Source organism: Struthio camelus, chromosome 1 (genome assembly GCF_040807025.1).
Source record: "Struthio camelus isolate bStrCam1 chromosome 1, bStrCam1.hap1, whole genome shotgun sequence".
In the NCBI taxonomy this organism is placed as follows: Eukaryota; Metazoa; Chordata; class Aves; order Struthioniformes; family Struthionidae; genus Struthio; species Struthio camelus.
Genome location: NC_090942.1, coordinates 61,727,756 through 61,749,834, shown reverse-complemented (window position 1 = coordinate 61,749,834; position 22,079 = coordinate 61,727,756). Strand labels below are relative to the sequence as shown.

Genomic DNA, 22,079 nt, shown 5'->3' with positions numbered 1-22,079 from the left:
TGAGAGCTACAGTAGAAGAACTCTGCGTCACAAAAAAACTAGTGCTTCTGTTAGGTTTACTAAACCATTTGTTTTGTGCTGTGTCCCCGAAGCTGAAACAGTGCACCTTTTGTGAGGCTTCTCCAGCACAATTAAAAGCAGAGGGACTGCCTTGTGCTGAACTGTCATGTTCAGCGCACCAAAATAGCAGAAAGTCGCAACAGATGCGTTTCCCGCCTTAAAGAAAAAGAAGAAAAAAGAAAAGAAAGAGGAGGATGCAATCTTTTTCCTTACAGTTCTCCCCCACACCATTATCTTTCCCCCACCCCCGAGTCTCTATTTTATGACTATTAGTCTCAAAGCGTTTGGTTAGTTACCACACACAGTTAAGCAGGATCAGTGTGTACAGAAAGCCAATTCAGTATCTGTGGAGTTCTTTTGTAGTTTTCTGTGTGAAGGTTTTTTTCCCGTTTTGTTTTGAGTGTCATTTGCAATTCATTGTCTGTGTTTTCTGAGGTTGGTGTATTCAGCTGCTTTGACCCTAGGTCTTGCACATTTAGCTCCTTGGATACAATCCTCTGACGTTCCTGCTGACGCTAGGAACACAAAAGCCATTGAATATCTTGAGCAATAAAAAAAGCCTTTGTTTCAGTTTGTTATGACAAAACACCTGACTCAAAGAATAAGCAGCTAGATAAAAGTGCATTTTAAAAGTTGGCACATGACCTGGGCTATATTTTGCTGTGCCTGAAGTATCTGCAAACACCTGAACCTGTTAGTAATAACTGTTTAAAAAAAAAAAAAAAACGTGGCAATATATAGGAGCAGAAAAGATTTTTCTATACAGCTGCTGATCAAATGAGACCTAGAGGATATTTTGGAAATAGATTGCACATACTTCACATACTTTTTTCTGTTGGTATGTATGAAGAGATGTGGAGTAGCGCTTCAGACCCCAAGTGCTTGTTCTTATGTGACCGTCCACCCTTCTCCCTTTCTTTCCCCATCCCCAGGTTGCAGACCAGGGGATGGGTCTACGTGGCCGTGTGGAAAGACTCATGTTCAAGTCCACTGTGTCACTCCCTAGGTTGTCAAATGCTGGGGACGTGGAGGAAGCCCAGGGGCGCCCGCTCGGAAAGGAGGGCCTTGTGTTGCTCAACACTGACCCCCTCTGACCACTTCAAGGAGCTGTACTAATAGCTTTGCAGGGTCTTTGCTCTCTTTTTCTCCGGAAACATCAAGCGTAGGGAAAGATATGAAGACATAGCTAAATGAAGGGCGGTGATCAGTGCTTGCAGTGGGATCGCTAATCCAGTATCACTGACGTGTGTTAAGTATTACAATATGACTGCTTCTACAGGATAGTACTGAAAAATATCTCCATTTCATGGACAGAATGAATCGTCTTGCTGGAGGACTAGGGCTGTGCTTAGCAAGCAAACTGGATTTCAGTGAAAGGATGCAAGCTCACATTGTTTTAGCACAGGAAAATTTGCCGTATGTTGCAGGTTGTACTGTGAGACTGAGAGAACGTTAAGATTAGGTAGCAAATACACCTGCAACTGCCAAGGTCCCGCGTTGAGGGTTGACGTTTCAGTGCAAAGGTAACGTCAGATGCTTAGAATCAGAGAACCATTCAAGATTAAAATACGAGAACCTGTATTGTTTGCAGTCTATACGTTGCTAAAACACTGTTTAAAAGGATCGAAGGCTCCTGAAATAGAGAAATAATTTTAGGTGGGGCTTTGCTACTGCAGTAACACATAGAAACTCAGTCAATTTACATACTCTACTTCTGTGACTATGAAGAATTATACAGAAGCCTAACGGAGGAAAAGAAAACACACACACTTTGCTGCCGGTAATCCAGCATATTGCATACGCACATGCGCATCTGTGGAAACGCCTGTGTGGGTGCACAAAGCAAGCTGTAGGCTCTCATAGCCCAACTGTGCACTGCAGTTCCTACACAGATGTGAGAACGCAAGTCACAGTAAGGAAAGGACATTTAGGGTGTTAACTATTACTTGTTTAACCTGTGGAAGAGGAGCAAATGCTTAGGGGGTGCAGAGATGAGGGAGAGCTTAGCTGCAGGTGTCTACATTGAAGCAAATTCTTTAACAGTAAAAAAAAAAAAAAAAAAAAAAAAAAAAGCCCTCTTACTGTAACACCTGCATCTTCATTGCTTCAGTGAAATAGGAAAAGCCTTGATATGCTCTTTTGCTTTGTGATGTAACTAGTTGAAAGTGTTAAAATTGTGCTGAGAAGACAAATGTGCCTCAAGGAACGGAGTGCTGGGGGTTGTGGATTTTTGATAGTTGTGAAAGGCTTGCCAGTGGGCTGAGAGCTAAAATACTCCCAAATTTTTACAGCTAGCCTATTGGCAGGGAACCTAAGCAAACGTCAAAGCAAAACCGGTTATTACTGGTCTTCACAGCTGGACTTGGGTGTTTTGTGGCCAGGGCTCAGTTCTGCCGCTAGTCTTTGAGGAATAGCGTTTGTGCTCTACGACGCATTCGCTTTGTGCCAGCTCTTCTCTCCCCAGTAGCGGGCACAGAAGTGCTGAGACAGAAATGAGCCAGACTTTCGTGCTCTTCCCCCGGTTTACCCGTAATCTTTTTTAACTGACTTCTTAATCTTTCTACGGTGAAAAGAGTATTTGAAATACTGAATGTCCAGATCAATTAAGACTTTTAAAATGAAACTCCCTATGAGCTGAGTTGTAGCCTCTCTGCAAGGTTCAGTGCAGCCTTTAAAAATGATGCCCCTTTCTCTGTTGGTTCCTGCTCATACAAAAGGACAGAAGAGTAGAAAATCTGTGGTGAAATCAAGGTGAATAGAGAAGTACAGCAATTCTTCTCTTGGCATGTGCAATAATAGCCCTTTTGGCTCATATCTGACATTGATTAGTTTCTGTACCCTTGTTAATTTTGACTGTTCAATTTAATTTTGCTGTAAGTAATACCCTGGGGAATTAGATAAATGCTTAGTCTTTCTGGCTGTTTGTCCTGGCGAGTTCTGGAAGCTGGTCTTATCAGAATAACAAGAATATCCCACTTATGCTAAATATCAATATATACTATTTTTATAGTTATTATTTCACACTGAACAAGGATCAAGTGACACTTTAAAGGAAAAAAAAAACTTGCTGGGAAATGAAAAAAGAAAAAAATGTACACATGTATTCACAGTATACTAAGCACTGAGAAAAGCAAGAAATGATCTTTGTTATATCCAGGTCAGCCTTGTGGGTTTTGCTTTAAGCAGGGCTAATTACCTACGAGAAAAATTGGTTCTTGCCATTGGCACGATTATAAACGTGGGTCATTGTGAACAGGGTTTGTTACAGTGAAGTTTACTTATACTTTACTTTTGCTTGGCTGTTTGGCTGAAGCAAACAAGGGCTCTGTTCTTTCAGAGAGAAAACAGAAATAAAACTAGTGACTTCCTTCACTTCAGCCCACGCAGACGTCTTGTCCCAACACACGAGTCTTCAGAGGAGTTCTGAATTTTAAATAAGCAGATTATGGTTTAAGATTGTGGCTTGTTAGGCCAGACTAGAGAAGGCATTATTTGTGTAACTATTAAATTGTGGCAATTAAGGACAAATATTGCTGACGTACAGCATGCTTTTTGGATAACTTATTTCACTTGTGCTTTTGAATCATTCTCTAACCAGTTTCTTTGCTGCTGGCATATCCACCATTGTGTATATGCGCATGTTTTCCATGTGATGTGCTGCAGCATTCAACTCTTGAATAATTGCGTGAATACAGTTTAGTAATGAAGCTCAAAAAGCCAGTAATGTCATTAGTCGCTCCTGGCTCCTGGTCTGATATATACAGTAACAGTTCAGCTAGGCTTATCTGAAGCACTGATAGAAATACCACCTTTGAAACACGAGAAGCATTGTTTATTCTGAGGGAGCAATAACGTGCTCATTTGAATTACCTGAAACATGTAAAGGTATTAGCTGTAATCCTTGACATATAGGGAACTTCTTCAGATTGTTACTAGACGAGAAAAGGGCAAGTTTGGCTATGGTCAGACACTCCAGACTTCGTCCTGTCTTAGTATCCCTGACCAGTGAACCGTAGCAGATACAGCGTGTAAGCATCCCCGAGGAGAAAAAAAAAAAAAATTGCAAGCATTTCAAAAGAGTAAGTTGATGTGGTATAGTCAGGAGAAGATTTCTCTCAACTACAGGAAAATGCACCTAACCTTAAAGCTTTCACATGAACTCCACAGCAGGCAGCCTACCCTGAAAGCACACAGATTACTTTAGGTACAGAGGAGAAAATGGCCTAGAACTTTGAGGTTTTTCATTTGGTAGTAGATATCCCCTGCTGTGTAGTGGGAAAAACAGTTTGTTTGTTAAAATATAATGAAAAGTACATGTAATGCTTAGGCTGAGGGACTGGCAGAGGTTAAAAAAAAAAAAAAAAAAAAAAAGACCTTCAGGTGGTGGTGGGCTTTAGTAGGAGAGGTTACTGGGAGGGTCGTCAGTGTTGACAGATTTAGGCCCTACCAGCTTCTTTCTTACTGCAAACATAAAATACTGCTCAAGGATAAATGATTTCCTTCTAGAAAAAGATAGAAAAGCCAGTGTTCAAAAGCAAGGGACAAGTAAAGCCTGTCAGCTGTACCAAACTTCCTCTGCGTATAAAAATGCTCTGCCTGTGGCTTCAAGTCCGCTTCCTAGAAGGAAGGAAAGCCCAAGAGCGCAAGAGTGTGCATGCAATCCAGTTAAAAAGAGCCGATTTTTGGACATTATCTGCTGAGATACCTCCCTGTTCCCTCCTTGGGAAGGGTCAGGCCTAGAGGAGTGGTGGTTTAGGAAAGAGGAGCTTAGCACCAAGGACAGGGTAGGTCTTCGGCGCTGCCTGTGATCCTGACTGGTTTTAGGTATTTTGTTTTTCCTGACATTTAAATGCAGGCATTTGGAAATCGCAGGTCCTTGCGTATAAAACATGAAGTTGGCCTTCCCTAAGAGCAGGTTTGTGTTTAGCTGTGTTATATTCTGGCTGTGTAAAATCTTCATTATATACCGACTGCTTTGACTTCTCCCTGCAAACAACCAGCCTCTGAAGGAAAGGAATCCTTTTGAAAGTCTTACCTCCTAAGCACAAATGCTATGAAAGATTCGGTACTTAAAACTTCAACATAGTTAAAACTTGAACTTTTCAGATTTTAATTTCTTAATTGCTTAGAGACATAGCATCGGTCTGGTACAGCAAACTGTAATAACATATGATTGCCTTTACTTTTGTTCTGCTACACAACAGTTTATGTTTCCCTGCTGGGTGTTAATTATTTTTTCCTCAGATTTCAGAAGACACTTTGGCAGTCTGATGGGACAGGGCCAAAAATTTCAGTCTCAAGCTGGGAGGTCTATACAAAGGATTGAATTCTCAACCGTAAATTTAAAATTAATTTCATGTAAAAAGACAAATATATTGTGAGTGAACTTCTACTGTAGTCTTTCTAGCAATGACGCCTCTAATTTCAGAAAGTAAATCAGTGTTGGCTGCTGCTAACTGTATGCTTTGTTCATGCTTTGTGACATTCTAACACAGGCTGCTGTTGAACTAATTATTGCCCAGAAAAAGGAAGGAAATATGATGTGGAAGACACAGAGCTTGATCCAGAGTTCCTCTTGAACTCAATGGGAGCCTTTCTGTTGCTTCTGATGAATTTTGGATCAGATCTATGGAATACAATTTCATCACTCTCCAAAAAAAAAAAAAAAAAAAAGAAAGAAAGAAAAAAAAACCCCTAACCTTACTGCTATTAGAGCAGTGAAAACAAACTTTGTATTTGTATCGTTATTTGGGGTTATGATTAAAAAAAATTAATTCCATTCAGTCATGTAGGACTTTACTTTGATTTTTTTTGTTGTTTTTGTCTTGATACTCAGATTTTCCTGTAAAAAAATTCATTCTGGAAGCTTAAATTAAGTGACCACTTAAAGCTTTATTTAAATATAATAATGTAAAACTGTTTTGGTTCAATCACTTGTGTATTTTTTTCCCATGCTTTTCTTGAAGACTTTTCGTTATTAGATGAGGTTCCTCAGTTTGTGATTTTAGTTAATTTGGTAGTTGATAGCTAAAACATTTCTAGTAAGCTCACTGATGTTCACAGGCTGTTGGTTCCCGCCATACAGGTACTATTGGATACAATCAAAGGAACAGGATAGATACTCTTATGTATCTTTTAGCATATCCACAAAAGCCGATGGTAAAAACAAAAACAATTGAACTCATAGATTTTGAGAAACTGCCTGCTGGACAGAATGCCACAGTTGCCGTCATGAGTTACAGTGGTTATGATATCGAAGATGCTCTTGTCTTAAACAAGGCCTCTTTGGACAGAGGTAAGAACCATCTCTTCTTTCCCACTTCTCTAATGTGTGCTTTAATAATCTTGTTGTCTCACGATGTTCTCATATAATCAGTTTTATTGATGTTTTGAACAGTACATCTCCAGCTAAGAAATGGAATTCAAAAACTGCTTTTGGTGCTTTTGTTTGTTTTCTGCGTGCTAGTGATTGGCTGCAATTCCATGCTTACGATATATGAATAAACTTTTGAGTTATGGGTATTATAAGAACAAATGGCTAGCTTTTGACCTTAAATAGCAAAGGATAAACGATCCTTTTCTGAAAATATTTAGCTTACATAAAATGTAACGTATTAGATAATCTGTTGTCTGGGGCTTGCTTTCTAGATGGTTACCTGAGCCTCCTTCATTACTGACAGAGAGAGAGGTCTCGTTATTTTCACCAATATTGAAAGCAATAGATGAAATAAGACTTCGGAACGTATTCAGAAAAGGAAGGGAACATGTGGTGTTTTGTGTTGTTATAAACTTGATGCCCTGAAGGAAAATACTAAATTATTTTGAGGCAATACTATTATTTATTCAAAGAAAAAATAATTATCTGCTTCCTTTTAAAAATTATATATGTAGCTGAGGGTCTTTTAAGTAAAAGTACGTAATCACTGAATGGAAGGTAATTAAGTGAAATCTTTGTTTGTGTCATGGTGACCTGTGTCAGTCACACTCCACAATTCTTCGCCACTTCTTAAATTCAAGAAAATTCCATGTTAGTGCTGCTGGGTGTTAAGGGAGAGTTGTTTGAAAACTTAGTTTCTCTTCTCTCTCTCGCGCTCCCTCTCTCTTGGTTTTAATAAATTCCCTTCAGGGAAGATGCAACATTGCAGTGCAATCCAATTAGTTTTAGTTTCGGGTAGCTAAAATCAGGTTCTTCCACGAGTTTATTCCCCAAATACACACCCTTCCTCCTAGTTGCTAGGCAGCAATAATAGCATTCCTAGACATGTATCTTTGGCATTAGTGTCTGCCACATTTAATTTATGCCTCCTGTTCTAAAACAACAACAGGCGTGATTTAAAACTGAATGTTTTCTTTTCTGGTAGACTGGTAACATTTACAGGGAGAGCTGTGATGCTTGTCAGGAGTTACTTGACATAATCTAAAGATATAGATGTACTGTATGTGCCCGTGACCATCTTTCAAATGAGCTAAAATAACAGAGGATTATTAGAAAGCTCTTGGCTGCCTCTAATTGTAAATAAGATGCAAATAAGTCTTATTGCTGTACGGAGAAAAATTTCCAGAGATGCTACTTTTTTTCATCTGAAAAGCAAAACAAAACTATTTTTTAACAATAATCCAGACTTCTTTCAACTGGAAAAAAAAGTGATAATGTCATGATTACATGATGCACTCAATGGGCACTTTTCTGGTAAGCCAGCTTGTGGCATTAGTAAAAGTTCAGGTTTCTTAAAACCCCAGAAAGGAAGAGATGCCATTCTGATCCTGTTAAAATCGCTCCTCCTCCTATGGTACGTCTTCTGTGAGCCACCACAGGTAAGAAAAACACTGTGTGCACGTGTGCGCAAAGGTGTAGAGGAAGGGGATTTGCAGAACTTCAGAATTAAGTCTCACGTCTTAAAAAAAAAAAAAAAAAAAAAAAAGAGCATGCGTGATCTGATTTTATATTGTGAGCTGCTAGATCTCTTTATGCAATATTGTACTTATTTAAGACGATGAATAATCTAACTATTAAAAATATATTTTATATTCTGTAGCTAAGCAGATAGTTCAACATTTTTGTTTTATTTTGAGAATGTGTTACAAAGAATTTTTGGACTTCTAGACAGATGAGCTTGCGTTAAATTTTAGGATTTGGGAGGTGTCTTGTCTATAAAAATGCCAAGTGTACACTGAAGCGTTACACTAATCAGACGTTTGATAAAGTAATGGGACCGATGTTGGATGCAGCTACACGGAAGCCAATCTGGCGCCATGAGATTTTAGATGCTGATGGTATCTGCTCTCCAGGTATGTCAGACTGCATGTTTGTTCATGGCACGTACATAATCTGTGATGGAAATTAACATTCTGTTAATACTTCTTGTGAGCCTTGTTTTATACTTGGTGTGTTTTTTATTTTGAAGGGGACGAAACTATAACAGATGATTTAAAAAAAAACCCAAACTAGTTTCTGAAAACGCCATGGTACCTGTCACTGTTTTCTATTGTGCGTGACGAAGGGGACCTTCATGTTTCAGTAGAAGTGGTTATATTGTGAGTGCTCAACAATGTGACTCTATTAAAACCTTAGAATTTTTATTCGTCTTACATCCCCAAATTTGCAAACTTTTAATACTGTGGATCTTTATGGCTTAGTCTGTCATATATCATGTTCTTTCTTTTAAGGTTAGATTCCTTACTATTTTGATTTCATATATCCACACCTTCTGGCATCTAGTCAGTTAATGCTGATATATGAGGAAAGAAAACCTTGTATTTTTAGCACTTTAGAAATATGTTTTGAGAGAATAAGAAAAAAAAAATACAACTACATTTAGTTACAAGGATAGGTGTGTAACTTGCCCATGCAAATAAATATGAGGAAGAATCCTCCCATACCGGGATCCTTCAGTTAGGAAACAACTTAATAGATGTGCTGAGATCTAGTGGCAGAGGTATTGTAAAAGGCATTAAACTTAATCCCATTATAGTAGTTCAGTTATTACAAAATTGGATCAGTTTTGCTCTTTAACACGTCACAGTGGAGTTCAGCTTTCTAAATTAATAAAAAAGGCAATAAACTTCTGAAATATTGGGACAGATAGGCCTGAGGCAGGCTCCAGATGGGTACTGTTCTTCTCAGTGGGTAAGTAAACCCTTTCTGAAATAATTTAATGTGGGCGGAAAAAAGACATAGGTCGAGGTTCAGTGTAACTGTGTGTGCGTGGGGAGGCAGGTACTTAATGTACGTGATGCGCGTTATTATTGCTGGGCATGCTACTGATCCCTTCTTCTGTGTGAAGGGAAGAATAAGGGAATGGAGGGGAGAAATAGCTGATGTATGAGACCAGAAGCAATAGGAAATTGCAAGCAGGGAAGGAGAGACTAGAAGTCCTGCACAACTCATTGTGGAAATTATGTGTTGTCCCAGATTTTAGATGTGAGTTTCCAAGACTTGTCAGTTTTAGTCTTGATTGTTAATTTTCCCCTTACTTATGGCAGATGACTTCAGATGCTTTTTTGTATTCTTTAGTTCTGCAGTGTGTTGAGCAGTTTTCTTTTCAGTGCCCCCAACGTGCAAACAGGTTTGGTTTTTTTTTTTTTTTTTTTTTTTTTAGTTTATTCTAGTTCAGTGGTTCCCATACCATGTAATATTCATAAAGTAACATGGCCTGCTTCCTGGACGTAGCGCTCCTAGTTTATCTTCTTTTCTTATCTTCTTATCTTTTTTTTTTTTTTTTTAACGTCTAAGATATATTTCTAACATAGGTAGCCATATACATTTTCATGGTGCTTTTCCCCCCTCTTCTTTGTAGGTGAAAAAGTAGAAAATAAGCAAGTGCTTGTGAACAAATCTATGCCAACTGTGACCCAGACACCTCTGGAAGGAAGTAATGTTCCTCAGCAGCCACAATACAAAGATGTGCCAGTAACGTATGTTGCATCATAGCTTTATACTTGAGGAAGGTAACCTAGAGGAAAGATAACTGAGAAAATGTTCAATCCTGAAAAGTCAAAGAAATAAACTTCCTTCTGCAAATTAGACCTGGTCCTCTAGGTCTGGATTTCTCACAGGGTCTTTTTTGGAACCTTAGTGATTTTCAGAAATGCATAGCCACTTAATTCCTAATAATTTGAGTCCTGACACCTGAGAGGCTGGAGTTGCAAGACAGAGAGGAACCCTCCTAGAGATGTATAGAGAGGAATCAGTGAGGTGTTTCCCAGGAGAAACTGAGGAAAGAGTGAAGACAGTGGTAGAAGGGAGAGGAATCACGTGTGAAGAGGTGGAGAAACAAGGGATGAGTAAGAGGGTGTAGAAAACATGTGCGCTCAAAGTGCGGCAGGGAGCATCTCTTCCATACCAGCTCCCACAGAAGATGGCCAAGGCTGATTAATGCTCAGCCCTCTCTTTGCTGAACAGGAGAGCAGGAGATGGAGGTCTTCCTATCTCAGAGACTGACGATCAGCTCATTCTGGCCACTCTGAGCAGACATCCTTTCCCAAGGCACCGGTGATTAGGAAAGGACAGTCAATAAGGATTTTTCCCTTTGTGTCCAAAAAGAACAAGAGAAGGCTTCAGAGGTGGGAGGTGAATGCTTTGCATTAACATTAATAAAAATAAATACACGCGAAGGGTTTCACTGTTTTGTTAGGAATAGCCTTGGCAGTTTGGTAAATCACCAAAGAGCAAGGCACGCAATTGGCGCCCAGGTCAGCACTTCTCTGTGATTCGTAACCAATAGAAAGCTCTGTTTAGATGCCTATGAAATGTTAGTTAAGAAGTGAAGCAAGAGTGTAATTATCAAGAAAGGAAAAAAGTTGCCTTGCCAGGTCAGGGCAAGGATCCTGGGCTCTGAGTCTGTGTTTGTAGTTGGGCCATCTTAGCTACTGCAGCATCAGAAAAAAATAATCTCCTAAATCAAGTACTGGAATCTGATACACTGTCATTCTGCTGTGTATGAAAAAAAGCTGATACCAAAGTAATTTCCCTTTCCCTCCTGCTCTGTCATGCCTACTATTTTTCTTGAATCTCTGCATCTCTTGCTACGTGTACTCAGGTTTCAAACCTTAAGAATACTCCAGAGTTCTTATCTTTCTGTACCCCATATTGTGTTCTGGCTGTGGTTCATTTCCACACCTGCACCTGATGCATAGTTTCAGTCAAGATATTAAATCTTAATTTTGTTTTTAAATTCTCATAGGATATTCCTTAAGCTCCCTTCTTCAGCTGTAACCCGCTACTTGGCTTTTGTTTGCTTATTTAATAGAAGATCCAGAAATTCGCAATATACTAGGAATTTTTTTTTGTCAAGAAGAAACCACGTGACAAAACATACTTTGTTCTGTTCTGCTTCATCTTAATTCTCCCTTTGTTTTTACTGTATCTCTTAATCCTTTTCTTTTCCAGAAATATTCTAGTCTCTTAAACTCTTTATTATATACATACATTTGGGAGGCTAATGGAGCAAAGATTAGATGTCCCATGAAGACTACATTTTAGCCAGAAACTTACAGACACAGAGATACTTGTTTGAAACTTGTGTTTGTGTCATAAAATTAAAAGTTGTGCTTTTTCTCCTTTTACTAGCTACAAAGGTGCGACCGATTCTTATATCGAAAAAGTTATGATTTCATCAAATGCAGAGGATGCTTTTTTGATCAAAATGTTGCTGAGGCAAACTAGACGTCCAGAAATTGGAGATAAGTTTAGCAGTCGTCATGGGCAGAAGGGTAAGCTATGTATTTAATCAAGATGAATGCATGTCGGGTATGCCTAGTATACATATACAATATCATCATGCATGTTTCCGTTCATTGGTTCAGATCTTTTATGAATGCAGTGGTGGAAGACCATATTTCTGTTTGGTTAAGTTTACCTGATTCAGCAAGGATGTTTCTGGAGATGAGGGAGGAATAGGCAAACACAACTTCGAGTTGACTTATAAATCTGAAAAATATGGCAATTACCTATTATAACCAAGAACAGGCTTTTGAGGTTTTGTTTTGGGGTTTTTTTCAGGTTAGCATTTGTTTTTAGGTATTAGGTTTGTCGTGGTTAGCAAGAAGGATATTGGAGGAAAGAGTCAGAGGGCCAATTTTGAATGGACAGAAAAGACCAGAGCTGGAATGGGATGTCTGTAATTCATCTGTACAGACATACTGCTCTGAAGTAGAAGACTGAGGATAAATAACCCAGAGCCGTGAAGTAAAAGGGGAAATAAGACAAGATTGCAACTAGAAGTGCCCTAGCAGAGATCAGGAAGAGTTTTGTTTTGTTTGTTTGTTTTTAAAGAATATGATTTGGACATGATCTGGGGCACTGGATCCTGAAACTGAGGATTGAAAATGGGTATCTGCTGGGAAGCTGCTCAGTGGCATATAGCTCTCTAGTTTTGGATATTAATGGAGCAGTCAGTAAGATGAAAATCAGGAGCATTTTTCCATGTCTTTTGAAGACAGTAATGGACTCCCTTTGACCTTAATGGCAACAGATCATGACTCAGAACACCCTCTCTGAATCTTAGAGGGCTAGATGGTGTTACAAAAGAAGTGATTGAAAACAGTCTGACTATAAATGACTTTTTTAAAAGTTTTGATCCTCTTGGTCACTCTGTGAAACTAGTTTTGACCGAAATTAATGTTTTCATCTACCTATATACTTGAAAAATCTATAATTGTAGTACTTTCAGCATGATCTTTTGCTTTACTGCATGTGCTACACCGAACCTAATGCCTGAATGTTGTAATCTTGTTATGTTTTTAGTTCTTCTTTTGGTTTGAGAACATTGTGCAGTCTCATGTCTCATGGGATGGTAGGGAAAGAGGTTGATAATACCAAATCCTTTCCATTGCAGCACAGATGCTCCTTTCCTATTACTGGGCAAATGTGGTATTATCTTAACTGCTGGCACAAGAAACCCTTACTTCCTTACTTTGACTTCTGCAGAGCTGGAGCCAGAGCATATTCAGTGTAAAGCACTAGCCTCTTAATTGTGGTAACACAGGTATCTGCTAAGTCTGTGTTGAAGGGACAGAGGGAGTCATAAATGCTGAGGAGGTAAGGGAGGACACTGTTTAGATTTGAAATGTTCATTCTCACAATTAGTTGTAGTCAATGAATGTTGCAGTAATAGCTCCACTTACGGTATGAGTAGAGGGCCGTTGTCTCCCAAACAAACTGGCCTTTCTTGAGCAGTATTCTCTTCTCTTTGTCAGCAGACTCACGAGAGAGAGGGTGCTCTTTGTTAAAGAGCTCCCTGCTTCTGTCCCCTTCAGCATTTTATATCCTTGATTTACCACTAGTCCTTTTTTAGTCGCAGCCTCAGGTGGCTTTGAACTTGCTGTGCTGTCCTGTAGTCTTGGAATGGAACTGGGGAACTCTGCCCTAGAGTCAAACAGCAGAGAGCTGGTGCTTGCACAACATCCATATGAAGATCTGAGCCAGTGCAATAAGATGAAACTGCAAAAAATGTCACCGGTACACAGGATCACAGAACAATTGGGGTAGGAAGGGACCTCTGGAGATCATCTGGTCCAACCCCCTGCTCAAGCAGGGTCAGCTACAGCAGGTTGCCCAGGACCACGTCCAGTCAAGTGTTGAATATTTTTCCAAGGACGGAGATTCGACAGCCTCTCTGGACACCCTGTTCTAGTGCTCAGTCACCCTCACAGTGAAGAAGCGTTTCCTTGTGTTCACGTGGAATTTCCTGTGCTTCTGTATGTGCCCATTGCCTCTCATCCTGTCACTGGGCACTGCTGAGAAGAATCTGGCCCTGCCTTCTTTACGTCCCCTCTTCAGATATTTTTAAGTGTTGATAAGGTCCCCCTTGAACCTTGTCTTCTGCAGGCTAAGTACATGGCAGGAACCAGCTTTAGATCTCTCTTAAATGAAGCTTAAACAGTATCATCTCCAGTGTTTTCTGTGCCTGTGTGATTGGAGGGGGGAGGAAGAGCACTGCTTACCAATGGACCCAAGGCGCAAGTGAGAAGTCGTTTTTATAACGTTCCATGCCACAGTTTACTACTTTACTTGCGTGTGTGCGCAGAGCTTGAGGCCTTTTTTGACTTGCTGGGGCTGTGGAAGTACTTAAGCATCAGTGGCAACGAGGTGGCCAGGTGACTGAAAAGGAAGACTGCATCCCTCTTAGAAGATGCAGAGAGCTAGCCACAGTAATCCACGTGTCTGTAATCTCCAGGTTTGGTGATCAGAACATCTATCTAGAGCAAATCTGTCACTCAATTTTTTGACTTAAAATCTTCTGGAATTTCTTATTATCTGCCATGGTGTCCATCACCGTTATTGGAAAACCAATACCTATTGGAAAGTTCAAGAAAAGTAGAGAAGGTTTTCTTTTTCCCCTGAAGTCTACTTCTTGGACTAATGCTATATAGCATAGTTTCAGTAAGTGAGGGGGAAGGTCGTTAGCTTCAGAGGCAAACAGAAAGAGTTGAGCAGTTGGGATGGTTGCATAGATGCTTCTTCAGGGAAATTTCCTGTGCAGTCTCCTTTAAAATAATTTTTAGATCTGAGACACAACGCCAACATGCACGTTTCTTAAGCCTGTGGCAACTTTATAGCAAAGTCCATTTCTTCTTTTTTTTTGAGCTTCATCTAATTGGTCCTCGCTCCTATGGGTGGCATGCGGCACTTTAGCTGCAAGATACTATATTACCATATGATCGGTATTGTGTGTGAAGAATTTTCTTGCTGGACTGAAAAACAGCCTATGCGTTATAGTAATGAAGTCACTAGGTTAATCATGATGAATGCTGTTGGCATCTTGCTTGAAAAATTAAAAGCAGGTAAGAGTTTTTCCTAGCCTGAGCTACTGTTGTGCACCTTTAGAAATAGTTACTTGAATGGAATTTAAATGGAGCTGATCTTCATACCTCTCCAAAAATCAAGAAAAAGGGTATTCCACAAAGCTAGAACTGTAGAGGAGAAGAGGGAGAAGAATGATGCAGGGAAGCAGAAGGATGTAGGACAGGCTGCAAGAACACAGTATGGCTTTAGGGTGCAGAGTGCCTTTTGTTAAGTGCTAGATGCAAAGTAAGGCATCTCCCAGTCTAGATGCAGATCTCTTCAGAGGTCTTGAAGGACATACATCTCAGTAGTACTCATTCTTGCTACTTGTCAAGCCCTGATATTCAGGGCCAAATGCTGTACTGGAATATGCTGACATTTTCTTGAATATCTGGAAAGCCACAGAGCGCTCAAAATATTTTTTCTGAAGTCGAATACCCATGGAAATCCCATGGTAGTGACAAACAACCCTACATGCTATAGGGAACTTAGAGGACTTTCATATTATGTGTGGCATCGCATCAGATGAGACTGACTGATTCCCAGTAAATCTATGCTTTGGGCCGATAATAAGTAAGAAGCCAGCAACATAAATTATTCAGATTACCAAATGTCCCTTCCAGCTTTGGAGCTCAGAGTGGAAGGAAGCATTGTAACAGCTGTGTTACAGATTTTGGAGGCATGCGCTTGTTAGCTGTCCAGCACATCAGTCTGTAATAGTCTCTTTTGATATGGGGAGCAAGCATATCCTAAATTACTACATCCTACTAGGATACATACCCCTACCGGTAGTAGACCTTTCAGTACGCTGGCTTGTACTACCTTATGAAAAAGGTGTTACAACGAATAGAAAAAAGGAGAAGTGTGGTTGGGAGAGATGATGTGTGTTTTGGATACTAAGGAGAAAAAACTGACAGGAACACTGGAGTTGACTGTTTTGCAACTTCAGTATACAGTGAGGAACTGGGTCTTGACATCAGTGTTGAATTGCAGGCAGTGACAGAACTGGGCAAAAGGCATGAAAAGGAGAGGGAAAGCTCCCTTGCTAGCTGTGTAAAAGTGTAGCTAGTATCATCATTCTCTGACCTCAAATCAGGGAAGGATCAATCAGAACAGAAGAATATAGGCAATTGTCCTGCAAAAATCCTAGTACTGACAATTTAACAGTTTCCTTTGAGAGAATTTTTAATTAGCCCTGAATTTGTTTGCCTATCGTCTTCTGAATGCAGCTGGTTTCCCACTTGAAGTTTAATCTCTGAATGTTAGTTTTAAGCCCATCATAGAGCCATTTAAACCTATGATAGGCTTAAGCTAACAAGTATCTCGATACAGTGAGAAGGAGAGAAAGCATATACATTTCTTTATTGTCAGTCTTTTCTGTGAAGTATTTTCATTTTCTAAAATGAGTGCATGAAAGTGAGATTTGATTTCATGGAATTGTAATGGTAGTTTTAAAATAAACGTGGAGAAAATAAGGTCACATGAACCACATTTCTCAGGTTTTTTTTTTTCATGGGCCTTTTCTTGTATTCCAAATTGATTTGTATTCCAAAGCTATACGTTGTCACTGGGGCAGAAGGAAGCAGAGTAACAGAATTGGAAAGTGTCTGGGATGCAACAAATTAGATCTCACAAACCAGCTTTAGCCTTTTGTTGAAGAAGAGCCTTTCGTTAAATATGCACGTAGATTTTGTAGGTCTCTGTAATAATTTAGATCTATGCTACTGCATCTGTATTTGCTACCTTCTTTGTGTCCTCTCCCATGTCAACACTCTCTTGGCAGGGGTCACCCCTTCCTGGCTGTCCACCACACCCTCTTTTCATGCAAGTCCATCTTTTAAGTACACTTCTTCCGAACTGCCTGTAGACTCTAGCCTTCCCTTTGAGTTCTGTCAACAAAGAAGGATATGGAGAGGAGAGAAAAACAATTGCGAGACCATCGGGTTGTGTTCTAAAGCTCACCAGCTAATAATTTGCTCTATCTCAATATTCATCTTCAAACTGGGTGTTGCAGTAAGTTCTTTGGGACCGGGACTGTCCCTTTAGTCTGTAAAGCCTTTAAGCTCCTAGTGTCTAGGAAACAAATACACAACTACTAGCCAAGACTTAACCTTAAGCTTTAGAACTTTGTTTTAACTATATTGCATCATATATTTTCCAGAAAGATAAAGAAACCTTAGTTTATTATTTTATTTTTTAATCTTGCGTTCTTCAAGCAATTTTACTTTTCAAAGCACAGAAGACTGAAGGATTGTTAAGCTAAAGAAGCTTCATCTGAGTTCCATACAAACTAAATTATTATATTTCCAGATTTCCTCTTGCTTTGCTACAAGTCACAATGAGGAAAAAGTTGGGCTCCTTTGATGTGAAAAAAAGCAATATATCACTTCTCTGAAAGAACATTTCTCAGTCTCTCATGTGAAAAAGGATTAACACCTCCAACAAAGGTCCTGTAGATCACAGAACTAAGCAGCAATACTGAACAGTATTCCTGAGGAGTGGAAAAACTGTATTTAAGCAAGAGATTGTTTGAACTGGCAAACAGAAGCTTTTTAATAGCTGAAGATCTAAGATAAAGGATTAAACCTTTCTGAAGTATCTGCACTTAAACAACTCTAAAGACAAGGAAGCGAGTTTAAATTCATGAAAGATGGTCTTTGTTTTCCTAAATGAACCACGTTCTTTAGTGTCAAAACAAAATCTATTCACAGCATTGTCAACTACCTAAACTTTATTGCAATACCATTTTATCTGCCGAAGTCTGGGCTTGCTTGCTTTTTTGAATTTTTACTGGTTTGGAGCATCTGCCTATTGCTTGTCTAAATCTATAGTTGAGAACAACTTATCTTTATCCTTTAAGCGAGCACTTGTACAGTATGTATAAGCAGAGCACATAAAGTAAGATATTAATTTTAAATAGCTGCTTGTATCTTTTTTCCCCCCATGTTACAAGTCAGACTTAGTACGTTATCTCTAATGAAACATCAGGGGCCCGATAGGAATTAAATGCTTGAAGTAGTATTAAAAAGACTTTTTGCTGTTACATGACTGCAGGAATGTGAGGTGACTAAAATTCATTAGACATCAGGAAAGGTAGGAATTTTTACCTTATTTTTATCTTCAGAGGTTGAAGATGAGAAAATGAGATGTCAGAATTCCATTAGAACTTCTGATACGGGTTTTTCTGTTTGATTTTAACAAAACCCTTGTTAGCTTGCTCTCTTAGGAAGAAAATTACAGCATTTTTTATCTCAAGCAGCAAACAGGTAACCTTCTGACCTTTTCAGTAAATCCTCAACTGAACCTCTGAAATTAGGGTGATTTAGCATTTTATGGCACAGAACAAAAATCTCTAATTCTGTTTCCAAATAGTGTGTCCTGAACACACATTTTATTAAGCTCTTGACTCATTCAGCCATGTGTATTTTGTAAAGTTCCTATGGTTATTGTTTTACAATAGCTGCTTCCAGAAGCATTGTAAGGGTTTCAATTAATCAGCTCTTTGTGTGCTTCAGACTATGCAAATTTATCACATCAGACCATTCAGCAGCTCATGGGAAAGCAGTGTACAAACTGTATTGTCTTCTAGCACCTCCTCTCATTTAGAGTGATGTTTTTAATAAGAAAACTAATCAAGTTTACTTATGCATTATTTATCTGTTAATTTTAATTCTGTTCTTTACCTTTTATGTCAAATGGGATGTAGCAAGTGATATGATAGATCAGTGAATGATTCAACATTGAACAAAGCTTATGTGATACAGCACTTTTTTCTTCTGGAGTTGTTTTATACTTAGTTAGCCAGTACAGTATGTAATTAGAGGGCTTTTAAGCAGATGTACGTTTTTGTTTAACCTTATTAATTTTTACAGATCTGTTTGTAACTTGTCCACAATATATGGTGCTATGTTACAGCTGCAACTCCTGTGGATTTTGTGATGTAGTCTAGTTTCTCATAGGAGTATTTACAAATTCTGTCAAGTCTGGTAAATCTAAAATAGACAGCTTTTAAGTTATTTTTAGCTCTTTTACCACTCTATCATTAGAATAAATAAACAAGTACATTTAGTAATGCACTTCTTTTCATCTTGCTGATAGAAACTGGTGTTACTGCTGCAGCTATTCATTTAGTCTCCTTTGCTCTCTAATGTCCCTCCTGCTGGTAGTAATTAGTTTTCTATATTAGGTTGTTTTGGCTTATTTGATTATTTTTTTCATTTGGCATGTATGTATGGAGAAGGTGTTCTCATGTATAGAGAAGGTGTCTTATCATAGCTGGTGAAAAACTTTCCCATACTGTTGTGTTTCCTCCCTGCCCCCTCCCTGCACCCCCCTGCTCCCCCACTGCTGAACTGCTGTTTTACAAGTCTGTATATGTGCAGGTTGACAGCAAACTGTAAAAGCAACTGTACGAAAGATATAATTTCTAGAGACCTGAATTTCTCCTGATTAGAAAAAGCAACTCTTGAAGGACAAAAGTAAAAGGTTTAAGGGATCTTCATACTCTGTCCTTAAATACTGCATGTATACTGGGTCCTGGCTGTGGAAATCCCGTGCAGACTGAGCTGTGTGTGAGGATAGGGGCCATCAGGCATAGGCAGAGGGCTGTCATTAAGTGGCTGGTATACAATACTGTTGAAAAACACTGCTTATGACTGTTTTATACTTGCAAGTAAAACTACCGTAGAAATCCATCTAAATTTGTTCTCATTTAAGCTGTTATCCTTGCAGTAAACTGCCATGCTCATTAATTCACTTTTTTTTGAGAGAGAAATCTTAAAACTATTTGCTACCATTGTAATTAATTTCCCTCTAAGATAACGTTATGAAATTCATAGACAAAGTTTTTTCTAGAATTGGATTTGGTTGTTAATTGTAAAGAAATGAGATTTAGCAAGCTACTGCATGCTATCTTGCATCCCTCTTGTTAGTCCACACATTAAAAAAAAAAAAAAAACACATTTTGCATTTTTTTGGTTTTGTCCAGAAAAATATTTGCAGCCTCTTCTCATTGTTACTGTTTGATTATTGTACTAGATGACAACTCCAGAGTGTGTAGGTGAGGGTAAATTCTGGCCCGTAGTAGTACAGCATTTAGTCTGAAACTCTATTGCTAAATATCAGGCTGAGCATATGAAAATGTTTGAAGGGGAAGGTGGGGGTCAGTGTGACCAAATAACATTATTTTGTATGTCCTATTTGACTAAAATATGTTCTGGAGAACAGTTTTCATGTGATATCTAAATTAGCAGAGATTAGGAAATCAGTAAAAACTTACAGTAAGAGCTACAGACTCAAGACACCCGCTGAGTGTCCCACTAAGTTAAGTGGGTCCTGTTAACGAATATTTTACGGAGAATAGTTGGGCAGCTCAGTCATGAAATGCAGATCATACTTGGACAAGGCAAGATTTGGAAATTGAGATTGTCTTAAATCCAGCCTCTTCTTTTTCCCTTTACTATTTCATTAGCCAGTTTCAAGTGATAATTCCACTTATAATGGATTAATTCACTTGATCGCTTTTTCATACGGTCCTCAGTGGCAGCTGCTTGGCAATAAAGTGCTGGTAGACTTGCCTTTTACTGCTCCTGCTGCATGCAAGCCGGAGCTCGACAATTGGGGATGCAAAAAGAGTAGCAAATTCTGGAGCTTACAGTGCAGAGCTGTAAGCAATAGCTAGCCTTTGCAGAGCTTCTGAAGAAAAGCGACTGCAAAACGAAATCAAGTTTAACGTTTGAAACGAATTGCAGTTGCTCGCTTTTAGAAGTAGCGTTGTTTACAGGAGAGGCGTCTGTTTTATGAGAAAGAATGAACTTAAAACATGGTAGGAAGAAACTGCTCTCTGTCCTGCTCTCTAAATATATGTACAAGCTATAGGTCTATTGTATAAACTCAACGACTTCGTAAAATGCAGAAGCTTAGAACTGAGCTTTTATAGCTTTTTTTTTTTTTTTTTTTTGCTAAAATAGAAACTTTAAAAATGGCCTAGTGAGCTTCACATTGCTGGATTCTATCTAAATATTTTGTTTTTAACTTCTAAGCTCATTATGCTCTCTTTGTGTTAACTTGTATTAAAATCTGTCAGCTATGACTGGTCTCATAACCACAGTCAGCGGACCAGAATAAGTTAATTATTTACTTGTGTCACTAGTGCTCTTCATCTAATGAAATGCACAGCTGTGTTAGATCTGCAGTTGGGTGTGTAGGTCCCATTGTTATACAAGTCAGCGGAGGGTAGAAGCCGCTATGATGGAGAGCCCTCAGTTCTTTCTGCTGTTCTGCCTTTCTGTGTCGATTTCATGGATCTTTTATCATTCACTTTCACACAAAACAAACAACACAGTGGCTGTCTGCTATGGGAACCGTCTTGGCATATAAAAGGTTTTCAGAGCCTAAAGTAATTTTAAGTTAGCTAAGATTTAATTTTTGGCTTACAGGTGCCCTGAAGTCCAGATGCAACCTAATGCTTTCTTAGAAGTAAGTGCGACTGAGGAAAAATATGCAGGCCATAATATATATAAACACACATAAATACATTTTTGTGTATATGTTTTTTTTAGGATAAAAACGCTGTGCACAAGAGAGATTTTCTTTTTTTTTTTTTTTTTTCAGCAAATGATTACTGCTTGGCAGAGAAGGGGAGGAAGATGTTACTGATTTATCGTAATAGAAAAATGAAAGTTCAGTTTGTAATAGGTTTAAAAACTAAATACCAGAAGCCCCTGGACACCCCAGTCCTTTTTTTCTCCTCCCTTCCCCCATACTTACCATTCTCATTCTGTTAACTACTGTCCCATACACCTATCCCTGTCTTGCTTGGACAGTGGAAGAGGCGCTCCCTCCTGAGCAGACGCCGATATCCCCCTGTGAACTGGCTGGTCGGGGGATGCCTTTTTAGGGATGTAACCAGCACCCTCAGTCTTGCAGGAGGCCCCTCTGCTCCAGGACTGTTCCCAAAGCGTGCTCTGGCAGTTGCAGCAGGCTGATCTCAAATAGCTTGCAGGCTTTCTCAGCTCTAAGGGCTTCTGGAAGAAATTGTCCAACTGAAACAGTAGCTTTGCTTCAAAGGAGTATGGGCTTAAGCAGCTGCATTTTAGCACCTGAATTTGAATGTTAGATCTCTCTGTCATTTGTAGCTGCAGTATTTTCATCTGCAGAATTCACTGTAGAAACAGTTGTAAAGGTTGGGAAAGAAAATTCTGTGATGTGTGATAAACGATTTTAAATGGGTCTG

General features: G+C 39.1%; 1 protein-coding gene across 3 annotated transcripts in view; it reads left to right on the top strand.

The window, feature by feature from the left end:
* POLR3B (RNA polymerase III subunit B) overlaps window positions 1-22,079 on the top strand; it is an 87,423-nt gene that overhangs the window by 47,921 nt on the left and 17,423 nt on the right. For all 3 annotated transcript variants that reach the window (XM_068943992.1, XM_068943983.1, XM_009680017.2), the window contains 4 exons: window positions 6,146-6,355; window positions 8,191-8,349; window positions 9,858-9,975; window positions 11,630-11,772. In XM_068943992.1, coding sequence (XP_068800093.1) covers window positions 6,146-6,355; window positions 8,191-8,349; window positions 9,858-9,975; window positions 11,630-11,772 — 630 coding nt within the window. The remainder of the gene's footprint in view (window positions 1-6,145; window positions 6,356-8,190; window positions 8,350-9,857; window positions 9,976-11,629; window positions 11,773-22,079) is intronic.